The sequence below is a fragment of the Drosophila navojoa genome, chromosome 5 (genome assembly GCF_054131105.1).
Source record: "Drosophila navojoa isolate 15081-1374.11 chromosome 5, UAZ_NAV_1.0, whole genome shotgun sequence".
Lineage (NCBI taxonomy): Eukaryota > Metazoa > Arthropoda > Insecta > Diptera > Drosophilidae > Drosophila > Drosophila navojoa.
In genome coordinates, this window is record NC_142893.1 from 4618871 (window position 1) to 4630953 (window position 12083).

The 12083-nt window shown below is 46.4% G+C and overlaps 2 protein-coding genes across 2 annotated transcripts; one reads left to right on the forward strand and one right to left on the reverse strand.

The window, feature by feature from the left end:
- Window positions 1–162: 162 nt before the first annotated feature.
- Window positions 163–3266, reverse strand: Incenp (Inner centromere protein). Its single transcript, XM_018106596.3, has 6 exons — window positions 2897–3266; window positions 2653–2836; window positions 1507–2599; window positions 1355–1451; window positions 595–1285; window positions 163–538 (listed from the first exon to the last, which is right to left on the reverse strand). Exons 1-6 carry the CDS (start codon window positions 2963–2965, stop codon window positions 345–347), a joined length of 2328 nt encoding a protein of 775 aa, XP_017962085.1. The 5' UTR covers window positions 2966–3266; the 3' UTR covers window positions 163–344.
- A 160-nt stretch (window positions 3267–3426) lies between these two features.
- Window positions 3427–9407, forward strand: Br140 (bromodomain-containing protein 140). Its single transcript, XM_018106594.3, has 4 exons — window positions 3427–4918; window positions 4987–6245; window positions 6306–6604; window positions 7250–9407. The coding sequence occupies exons 1-4, from the start codon at window positions 3811–3813 to the stop codon at window positions 8916–8918; spliced, it is 4335 nt and encodes a 1444-aa protein (XP_017962083.2). The 5' UTR covers window positions 3427–3810; the 3' UTR covers window positions 8919–9407.
- Window positions 9408–12083: the final 2676 nt, after the last annotated feature.

The window sequence follows — 12083 nt, forward strand, 5'->3', positions numbered from 1 at the left end:
GGGAAACCCTCACAACTGGCCATAATTGAGCACGTCGGCAGCTTTAATAGTTCTTAGCCTCTTTGGTATTAATGTCAAATTGAATGATGATCAAACGGTAATTGAGGGTTCCCCATTGAGCGTCTGATTCCATTTTGCGGTCAGTGGTCGCTGCGTTAAAACTTTGTTTATCTATCTTCTCATAATTTATTCAATATATGTATTTGAGTACAATTTGTGTAGCGAAACTAAATCTGAAGCAATGGTAAAACACAAAACGGCAATGGCCGAGGGAAACAATAAGATAAATTGATTGCAAACTGGAATATTAACTTAAGTTAAACAAAACACGTTGGCTTCTTTGCCTAGTACTTGGGCAACTCGGAGTAGCGTGGAGGCGTGGACCAGAGCACACTTGAATTCCGCTTCAAGTGACTGGGATCGATGTTGGGGAAGATGTTCTTCAGATCTGGCGTCTGTGGCGCCACCGAGAAGAAGCTATCAATGATGTCCGTTGGGCAGAAGGTTTGCAGTATCATTCCTGCGCCACGCACGTGAGCTGCAAAATAATTGCATTAGTATATAGATATAATGACATAATGTATTGTAGCTTACAGCGACTCCAGGTGGGCACCGGTGGCCTCTTGTAGGAGACTTTGCCCTCATCATCGGTGGAGTCATCCTCGTGCAGCATTTCGAAAGTGTATTTCGATTTCGGTGGTGGCGGCATCATTTTCTTGGCCTTGGCCGACTGCAGCTGCTGTTGCAGCTTCATTTGCGCCAGCATCTCGCGTTCCTGTTCCTTGGCCTTGGCTTTCTTCAATCGTTCGGCTTCCTCTTGTTGATTCAACTTGCGTTGCAGCTCCTCCATTTCCATGCGTTTGCGTTCCTCCAGCAGCTTCTCCTGCTGTTTCTTCAGGCGCTTCTCCTCGCGCTCCTTGGCCAGCTTAGCCATACGCTCGGCCCGCTCACGTTCTTTAGCCTCGCGCAACTGTGCCGCCTGCAAATGCTTCTGCTCCCGCTGCTTCTTACGCTCCTCGGCCAGCTGGTGCAAGCCCTTACGGAAGTCCTCACCGCTGTTCTCACGCGTTAAGGTTTTGTTGGATCCCGAATTGGCAGACTTAAGATTTGTACCCGTCGCGGTTTTCAATAGGGTTGTAGCTTTGCAGGCACTCATTGGCGCCTTCTTGGGCTGCGCTGAATTTGTCAGAATTGCGGTTGAGCTCTGTGTAGGAGTCAGGAAACGTCCAAGCGTTGGAGCCTGTAATTTTCCAATGACTGGCGTTGTACTCGAACCAGTCACGCCCTGGTAAAGCAGAAACAAGGAGTATTATACAAAAAAAGCGAGTGAGACAGCATTTTTTAAAAAACCTACAGCGTCCTTGATGCGTTTGGAGCGTAGATTACTTTGAGCTTGGGCAGCATTCTCAAAGGCCTCCACGCGCATTTTCACGGGGCTCTGCATCAAGGGACTGAAAGAAGAAAATATATATTATTATAATACTTGTAATCCTGCATATCACTTACTTGAATAGCTCGTGCGTGCGCGCTGGCAGCTTGATGCCTTTCAGGGATTTGGGTATTGGCTGCTCAGGGACTTTTGGTTTGGCCGGCTCGTGCAACGACTCGTCCTCGGTCAACAAGCTCGTATCCTGCGCCCCATCGGGCAAACTGTTCTCCTCGCGCGCCGTCTTCATCGAGTTGTCCTTTTCTGATTCCACTTGGAACGTGGCATTGCCAGCCAGATTGTCGCCCAGACACATTGTGGCATTCGATGTGGGCATATTGACATCGAATGTGGCATTGGGCAAGGTTACAGTCTCGTTCATTACAACACCAGTTGTTGGCACTGCAGCAGTGGGCACATCCTCTACAGCATCTTCGTAGATGGAAGCTTGAGGTGCAGCAGCTGTTTGCGACTCCTGGGAGTTGCGCGTGTTGTTGCTGCCACGACGTGTACGCGATGCGATTGGCAAATTCTTATCCAGATCGCTGAGGCGCTCCACCTTGATGGGCTTGTGGGTTTCCTTCTTTTTGCGGCCCTTCTTTGTGGTTGTTGTACTGTTCGCTGTTGTTGTTGTTGTAGAAAGTATGGTTGATTCGTTTGTGAGAGTTTTTGTTGATTCCAGCGTAGTTGTTGTAGCTTCCGCGTTGTCGTTGCTCATTTTCTCACGCTTGACCTTCACACGCAGATTTGTGGTGGATAACTCGTTATCCTTTGCCTTTGACCCGACGGCAGCGGGTGCTGGTGCTTTAGCAGCCACAGATTCTTCTGTGGGAACGTTTGGAAGTTTTATTGTATGCATTTGTGATGCACGCTGCTCACTCTCTAGCTTAATCTTGACCATTTCCTCATTACTGGGTCGACGGAGTTTTACATTTAGGGGCGGCTCTTTGAGGTTCTTCTCAGAGCGTAATTTGGCCGCTCGCTGTGGCCGTCCGCTGCTCATGCTGGTCTCAGCTGCAATCGCCGCAGGCGCTGGCGGTGGTGGCATCAGCGTGCCTGTGGTATTTACTACCTCTTCATCCTGCTCCTCGTCAGCTGCAGCCAGTAGCTGGGCGTTACCCAAGCGAGCGCTCTGTCGCTGTGAGACCTGGATATCGGGGACATCTGCGGGTGCTATTTTGTATATAAGTTAGCATGGAACATTTCACTTCAATTTCACAATTTACCATCGCCATCATCCTCGGCCAAAGATGTCAAACGCTTGGCTCGCTTCTTCGTCTGCTGCGGCGTGATAGAGCTGTTGCTGCTGTTATTGCTGGGCTTTGTTGCTGCTGCAACTTCAGTGATTTTCACCTCCGCCATGGCGGAAGCTATGCCAAAGAACAACTGGTCCAACTCCTCGAAATGGGTCTGGTGAGAAAAATGAGTTGTGTCGCTACTTCATGTAACTGTAAAATTTACTTTGTATACCTTGCGTATTGCTTCCATTTCTGTATGGAGTTTGGACACAGTTTGCATTACGCCCAGTAGGTCGTCCATTCTGTTCACAAACTTTTAACAAGTAGAGCAATAAATAATTTAACAACAGAACAACTTTTATTTTTCGACTGCTTTCCGTTTATTTCAAATGGCGGCAATGAGAAGCGCGTCGCCCCTACAACACAAGCGAGATATGACATGAAAAAATATCGATATGAACTATACAACTATCGATTGATACAAAGTGGCAACTCCACGCTGCTATGACGATATTAACAAGCACTGTCCCAGCTGTTTTCCCGCGCAAATGAATAATTTTTTATGATTAACTCAATATTTTTAGCTTATTCGATATTAAACGTATGCTTGCAATGCTAATGAATAGTTTTCATTTAATAAATTGACATATGGATACCGGCAGTTTTGTTTATGACAAATGTGCTCGTTGCAGCTGCTCATGTTTGCAGTGCTGTAAAATGGCGATCGATGGCGAATGCCATGAGTGTTTTATGAACTGCAAGCAAGCCTATGCAACAAAGTGTACTACGCAAATCAGATTAAGCTTATGGTTTTTGTGTTTATTATACATTTTGGGTGATAATTTTGCATACGATGAGAAAATATCGAGTATATCGAATGATATGCGCAGTGTTGTTAGCCAAATAGCAGGCATGCTGGCCGAACCGGTGCTGTAAAATACTCAAATACATTGTTAAAATTCGCTAGAAATTCGCAAGCCAGCGAAAATTTAGTAATAACAAGGGTAAACAAGGGTTTCGCGCGCGCGTTGCGTTAACAAACAAGTAAGATGTATATATGAGAAGCCGCACGTCGTACACAGACACCACTTGTCACCAGGAATAACACCAATACAAATAGAACACGCAGCAGCAGCAGCAGCAGCAATGGGACTCGACTTTGATGTCGTGGAGTACTGCAAAGGTGTGAAATCAAAACAGTCCCAGCCGCCGTTCGCCTGTCCGGTGCGCGACTGTGATCGCAGTTATAAAACATTGGTTGGCCTCCAGGGCCATCTCACCAATTACGACCACGACAATCCACAGCCCCTGACGCCCATTCTCAAGCCCAATCGAAAAAGGGCGCGCTCTTCACGCGCGCTCCACTCAACGCCCAAAGACAACGGCAGTGGCGGCGGTGGCGGAGGTGGTGGTAATTCTGAAGGAGAAAATGGTTGCGGCAATGGTAGGAGCACTACGAATCCGGAATCTTTGGTCTCGTACAATGAGCAGGAGGGTACGGTTACCTTCAATATTGATGGCAAGAGTGTACGATTGGGTATTGATGAACCGCTGCCACTGGTCGACGATGAGGAGTTTGCCGAACTGGTGGAGCGTGGCTGTATACTGAATGCTGACGCGCCGCCACTGGAGGAGAATGCAGCGTGGGCACAGGTGCAAGTGCCCGTTGCGAATGTCCGTGAGATCAATGACTACAATGTGCCTGATGCGCCGCCCAGGCCCTTGGCCTACTATCGCTTCATTGAGAAGTCGGCCGAGGAGCTGGACGGCGAGATAGAATATGATGTGGACGAAGAGGATACCGCTTGGCTGGAGCATATGAACGAGCTGCGCGCCAAGCAAAATCTCAATGCTGTTAGCATTGATACCATGGAGTTGCTAATGGACCGCCTCGAAAAGGAATCTCATTTCCAGGCAGCCGCAAATGGCACGCCCACTGGCGTTGAGGTGGATGACGATGCTGTGTGTTGCATTTGCTTAGATGGCGAGTGCCAGAACACCAACGTGATACTCTTCTGCGACATGTGCAACCTGGCTGTGCATCAGGATTGCTACGGTGTGCCCTACATACCCGAAGGCCAATGGCTGTGCCGTCGTTGCCTTCAATCGCCCAGCAAGGCGGTCAACTGTGTGCTCTGTCCGAACGCGGGCGGAGCATTTAAGCAAACGGATCACGGCCAGTGGGCGCACGTGGTATGTGCATTGTGGATACCAGAGGTGCGCTTCGCCAATACCGTGTTCCTGGAGCCAATTGGTAAGCCGCTCAAATACCCCACAAAATAACATAGATCTAAATGCAAATTTGTGTTCATTACCCGGCAGATTCTATTGAGACCATACCGGCTGCTCGGTGGCGGCTCACCTGCTATGTGTGCAAAGAGAAGGGTCTGGGTGCTTGCATACAGTGCCATCGGAACAGCTGCTATGCCGCCTTTCATGTCACCTGCGCCCAGCAGGCAGGCCTCTATATGACCATGGACACGGTCAAGGATGGCCACAACGATAGCTCGGTGCATGTGCAGAAGTTTGCCTACTGCCACGCCCATACCCCCGCCGACGCAAAGCTCAAGACAAATGTGCCCGACTTTGAGGATACGCGTCTAAAGATGCGCGAGGCGCGCAAAGCGCTGGCCAAGAAGCGTTCAACGGCGCCCGTGGTGCTAATACCGACAATACCACCGGATCGTGTTCACGAGATCGCGGGCATGGTGCACATGCAGAAGAAGAAGGAATTCCTTGATCGCATCATTGCCTACTGGACGTTGAAGCGTCATTATCGCAACGGAGTTCCGCTGCTGCGCCGGCTGCAGAGCCAGGGCAACAATCATGGGGTGATCCAACGCAACGGCATCGAAGGCTCGCCGGCCCCGAAGGAACTGTACCGACAGCTCAAATACTGGCAGTGCTTGCGCCAAGATCTGGAACGAGCGCGTCTGCTCTGTGAGCTGGTGCGCAAGCGTGAAAAGCTCAAGGTGGCATTTGTGAAAATCTCTGAGGAAGTGGTAATGCTGCAACTGAATCCGCTTGAATCGGCTCTCAGCAAGCTCCTAGATGCGCTGGAAACACGCGACACCATGGAGATATTCCGAGAGCCCGTAAACACCAACGAGGTGCCCGATTATATGGACATAGTCAAACAGCCCATGGATTTGGGCACCATGCGCGCGAAGCTCAAGGATTGCCGTTACACGAAACTGGAACAGCTGGAAGCAGACTTTGATCTGATGATACAGAATTGTCTGGCGTACAATAACAAGGATACAGTGTTTTATAGAGCTGGCATTCGGATGAGAGATCAAGCAGCGCCGCTCTTCGTGCAGCTGCGAAAGGAATTGCAGCGGGATGGCTTGCTGGAGCGTGGACAACGCATCCATGTGGACCATGTGGAGGGCGAGGTGGAGCAGGAACTAAGACAACTGCTGTCAGCGCCGCCCAGCGAGGATGTGGTGCAAAAGCTGCTCATACTGGCCGACAAGGCACAGGTGCTCAAGAATCCCAGCTATCGGGCGAAGAAGATCAAGCAAATCCGTCTGGAAATCAATCGAATGCGCAAAACCCTGCAAAAGGCGCGCTTTGCAGCGGTAAGTATACAATTGTACATATTCCAAGTGGATTAGTTGATTAATGGCAATCCCTTTTAGCGCTATGCAACGCACGCAAACTCACAAAGCGACGAGGACAACGAAGAGACGCGAGTGAAGCCCTCAAAGAAACGCATGCGCAAGCGTCTCAATAGCAGCGCCATGGACTTAGATGAGTCGCTGGATGCGCCGCAGAGCCAGCAACATGATGAAGATGAGGACGACGAGGATGACTCGGATGACGATTCGTTGGCAGACGATAATGTCAGCAAAGACACTGGTCATATGGTTCAAACGCCGCCCTGCAGTCCTGTCAAGAGTCTCAACAATAGCAGCTCACCCGTGGGCATCAATCGAAGGTGCGTTAAAAGAGATCGAGGCCTTTAATATTGTCTGTATATGTTTTAAAATGAGTCGAGCATAGGCGGATGTCAGATATTTAAGAGTTGACAATAATATGCATATATTTATGTATAGTATAGGTAGATATAGTGTTAGCTCTGATTTTTGCTATAAATATTGTAGGATTATATATCATGGGATAGTTAAGCATGTTTGTATGAGGGATAAGATAGCGATTCTATATACATAACATAGTAGGATTACTTCCGTAGTTATCCCAGTAGCTCTTAATTGAATTGTGTAGCAGAAGCTGCAGTGGACCTCCCAAAAAGTGAGTGTGTATAGGGAAAGTACGGCCAAAAAGTTACGATTAAGAGGGCGTGCCTCAGATAAATATCCAAAGATGGGGTTTTTTGAACTATCCAAAAAGAGAAGATATTCCGTGCTTCACAATCTAAAATTATATGAATCATAGCCGCTACTTTCGTGAGATTAAGTTATGAGAATAACAAAATTGAGAACATGATAAATAGGTCGGAGCATAAGATTTATATTTGGTAAAGGGTATTTCCAAGTCAGGTGGCTTATAATCTCGTGAAATGACTTACGGGCGTTATTGAATTGTTCTGATTAACCCATCAATTGCTTTTCGCATCCTTTAGAACGGCCATTTTATTGACGCGCAAGTCGCAGGCGGCGCTCAAGCGACCATCGGAGCCACTGACGACGCCTGTTAAGGAGGAGCACCACAATTTGCAGTCATTGGGCGCGCAGTCGACGAGCGCCAGTTCGAGTGCGACGACGACCGCAGCCACCGCCGCCTCCAGCGCAATGAATGCTTCGCTGCATGCAGCGACTGCGACGCCGACGGCCATGAGCAGCTTTGCATTGACGCCGCACAACAGCACAGTGAGTGTAGTTGGCATGGGCGTGGCAGGTGCCAGCCTCAGCTCCGCAGCGTTGTCCATGAGCAACAAGCTGAACCTGAGCCTGGGTGCAGGCTTGGGCATGTCCAAGTCGCCTAAGCGGCCTCCGCGTTATCGACGTTTGCCATCGACGTCACCAAAGAAGTCACCGAACCCAGCGGCAGCAGCAGCGGCGGCGGCGGCGGCGGCAGCAGCAACGACGATGACGACGCCGACCACGGCTCAGTCCATACCTGCCTTAGCGTCGGCGGATCCGGCGCTGCCATTCGAGCGCATTCCAGACAGCTTCCGCGTGTACCGAGCCAACAATCAGCGGGACGTTAGCGAGAGCGACGATGCACCCTCCCAGTCGAGCAGTCCGTGCAGCAGTTGCTCGGACTTCAGCATGTCGGGCAGCTGCTCGGACTTCGATAGCGATGAGGCGAGCGATGGCGATGCGCACAGCGACGACGGCGATTCGGATAGTACGAAGGCTCATGCGATGCGCGACGACTCGCAGGAGGACTGCACCACAGATGCCATGGACTTGCAGCACGCGAGCTTGAATAATACGCAGGGCAATGGCAACATGGCGATTAGCAGCAGCGACAGCAGCTCCGACAGCGACGACGACGACGACGATGATGAGGAGGAGGACGATGACGAGGAGGATGAGGAGGAGCAGCAGCAGCGCCAGCTGGATGCGAAAAATGCGCGAGTTACGCGCAGCACGCCCACGCCGCTGCAAGGGCGTGGCGGTGCCATGGCAGCCGCTCGTGGGCGTGGCAAGCGGCGCAACAATCTAAGCGAATCGACCAGCTCAACGGCAACGCCGCCGCCGGTGCTGCGCAAGGCGGGCAAATTGCGATCAGCCACGCCCAATGCGTCGCCTCTAGTGAACAGCATAAAGTCGCGAAGAAGCACCACCACAGCAACCACCGTAACGAACAACAACAAGGCCAGCAAGGCGCACCACGAACTGGAGGAGGCGGCGACCGAGGTGCACGTGCGCCACAACAATAGCAACCAGAAGGCAGCGCTGGAGCCACTGCAGCTGGTGTGGGCCAAATGCCGTGGCTATCCATGGTATCCCGCACTGATACTGGATCCCAAAACGCCGAAGGGATTCGTCTACAATGGTGTGCCACTGCCGGCCCCACCCACGGATGTGCTGGCCCTGCGCAAGAACTGTCTAGACGATGTTGTTTTTCTGGTGCTCTTCTTCGACGTGAAACGCACGTGGCAATGGCTGCCCGCCAATAAGCTGGACATCCTGGGCATCGACAAGCAGCTGGACCAGCAAAAGCTGGTGGAGTCGCGCAAGCCAGCGGAGCGCAAGGCCGTGAAGAAGGCGTATCAAGATGCGTTGCTCTATCAGAGTCAGGTTTCCGATCTAGAGGGCCAGGGTCCGGATCCCATTATGTGAAAACTGTTTGCCCAACTGCATTTAAGATGTTAAATGCGAACGTGCTCCCGCCTTACTTGCTCCAATCCATGTATAGCCCATTATGTAGAAAGATTACTCGAAAATTGTTCAGTCCGGCTAGGGAGTTCTCGAAAATCGTTCAGCCCGGGAGCTGTAGCTTGTATTGTTAAAAAGAGAAGAGAGATAAGAGAAGGCCCTCCATTAGAGTATTTCGTTCGATATTTTCATAACTTTTTGCAACTCTATCCAATTTCTTAGCACTGCAAGTGTTTTTGTTTTTTATTTGTTTTTATTAGAGAACACGAAGAGAAGATTCAGTTCTTAGTTCAATTTTATTGTAAAATATATTTCCAAATTTGAATCCTTTGCAAGATCAACAACCACAACACAAAATGGAATTTATAACCTCAACACGTTTCACGAAAAATCAAATCAATGTTTAAGTTAAATAGTTTTAAGCATAAAGAGAAAAAAAAAAACAATTAAAAATATAGTTAAGCTATAAATTAAAAAGCAACAACAAAAGCATTGTAAAAAGAAACAACAAACAAATTAACGAAACATTTACAAATAGCATTAAATTGTATGTGTGTGAGTGTGAGTGTGAGCGAGTGTGCGTGTGTGTATCTATGTATGTATGTATGGCTGTATGTGTGTTAATTAAGCGTGTTCCGTTTTTAATTTCCGTATGAACAAATATGCAAAAGTTTGATTATTATTACGTTATATTACGATCACGATGATGATGATGATGATGATTATTATTATAATTATAATTATTATAATTACGGTGTGTAATTAATGCAAATTATTAGTAGTAAGCGTGTCAAGCGTAGACAATTAAGTATTTGTAGTAGTTGCCCATAACAAGATTGAATATTGTTTAAATCTAACGGTAAAGTAAATGCAGAAAATAAATGTTTTAAACAAAAATTAACTACATTAACTACTATCATAACTGGACTCTCAGCTGCTATATATTGTTGAAGCTTGGTACATGCATTTATTTTTAGCATGAAATAGATTATATATCGGATGCAGCTTGAGTGGATCATCATATTATATAGCTGCCTATATGAACTGGAGTCTCAGTTGACATATCTTAAATGAAACGCTGTTTTGGTTTGCATTAAGCTCATCCGCTTGATTCTGCTCAAACTCCCCTCGTTCCGCACCACAGTTGTACAGTCACTGGCACAGTTTGTGAGCCACAGGGCGTAAGCGTCACAGCTAATGAATTTAATCCAATTAAATTGTCAAATAACGCAAAAAAGAAACACAAACAAACAAACAAAACGTAACAAAGAAACAGACTCCGACTCATTGTAATGAGCGACGATCTGAAACAGTTGACAGATTGGACAGGTGGTGCGAAAGGCGCAGTTAAAAGCGTAAATACACAAGTGCGACACATAATAAACATGTTTAATCAGTTTTCCAAAATTGTAAAGAAACGCGTCATTATTTACGCGCTTAGGTGGGTAAATTATTAAGGTGCATTCGTGGAGGTGAGGTCGCGCGTCGACTCGACTCGAGTGCGACTTTAAGCAGCTGATTGATGGGGCAACAGGTGAGCGTCTTCCCCCATAGACATAGACAACTCAATTCAATGCGAAACTCATAGAACGCCCCAAAATCCAGCCAAGCGCCGCTTGGCCTTAATAACTAATGCAAATTAATTTAGCGACTGTCTGCGATTGAAGTGTATTGATGTGGCCGTTAACTGCACTGAGCGAAATCGGAATGAGCTGGTAAACAAAGTTAAAGTTCATATAAAAAAAAAATGTAGAGGGCCTGCCTTTAATATGATGACAATATATATTTGTTTTAATTTCTGATTATTATTATTTTTATTGTTATTAATAATATGATATATATATTTATAATTTTACATATTGGCATTGTCATTGTCATCAATATTACAATATAAATTATTGTTTACATATTTTTAATTATCATATTTTTTATAAATATCAGTCAAAATGTCATTATCATTATTACGTTACCTTTTATGTCAATATTAAATATTTTTATTTCATTAATAAAAAAAAATTAATACAAATTATAGCTAATATTCTTGTGATTATTCATAAATAAATAAATAAAAATTATTTTTATTATCCTTATGATTAATCATAATAATAATCATTCGCATCATCATCATCAGTTTCAAACAGAATTTAGCCCACATTTCTCTCAGTGCAGTTATAAGCTGCACTTGAGAACCGCTCAGCGTTCGACGTTGCGTCGTGTAGGTCACTGCGCGTTGGCGCTCTAATTGATGTATTTATTTAGTAATTGCTTGTACGGCCGAGCATGAAACGGAACTGCGTAGAGCAAGACGTCTGGCCAAGAGCCAGTGGCCAATGGCCAATAGCCAAGTGGAGCCGGACGAAGTGCGCGCAATTGGAGCACGCTTCAATGTTGTTTGTCTGGTGGCGGGGGAACTTCCCCATGGGTCAGCATGAAACTCGTTTTCTTGTCAAATTTCAACGGATTTCGGCAAATGACGTAAATGCTACCATGGCGGCGGCTCAGCACTAACAAAGCATTTTTATCGAACGTATATAAAAAGAATATTTTGTGCATGAAAATAAATGGCCTTGGCGCTGAAGCTTTGTTTTTAAAATAACCAAAAATGTTATTTATAAAATTAAAGCAATGCAAAAGCCAAAGCCCCAAAATGCCCAAATGCCCAACATTCCGCAGCATAACAAGCAAAACGCCAAAATTACGATCACAACATTAAATGTGGCTAACAAAATGTGTTAGCGCTGCCCATACATTATTTTACAACTTTTAGCTAAAGCAAAATCCTAACTAAGGAGCTTAGGTGGAAAAATAAATTGCTGGGTTTTTTGGCCAACAAATTAATTTAGAAAAAAACCACAAACATTTTTGCTGACTCTTTTTTTTTTAACAATTCACAAAAATTCATTGAGGCCAGTTGCTGCTACCCTGTTTAAAATTTGAGGGGGTTTGGAGTGGATTAAATAAGCATATTTATAAGGGTAACAAATTAAGCATTAGCAATATATAGATACATATATGTAAACATTTCATTTAATGAGCATTGATAATGAAATATAGAAAGCCTTAACCGCTATGCATAGTATATATATTTGTATAATATATTTTTACTCTGCTAATTGCAGGGTATTTAGC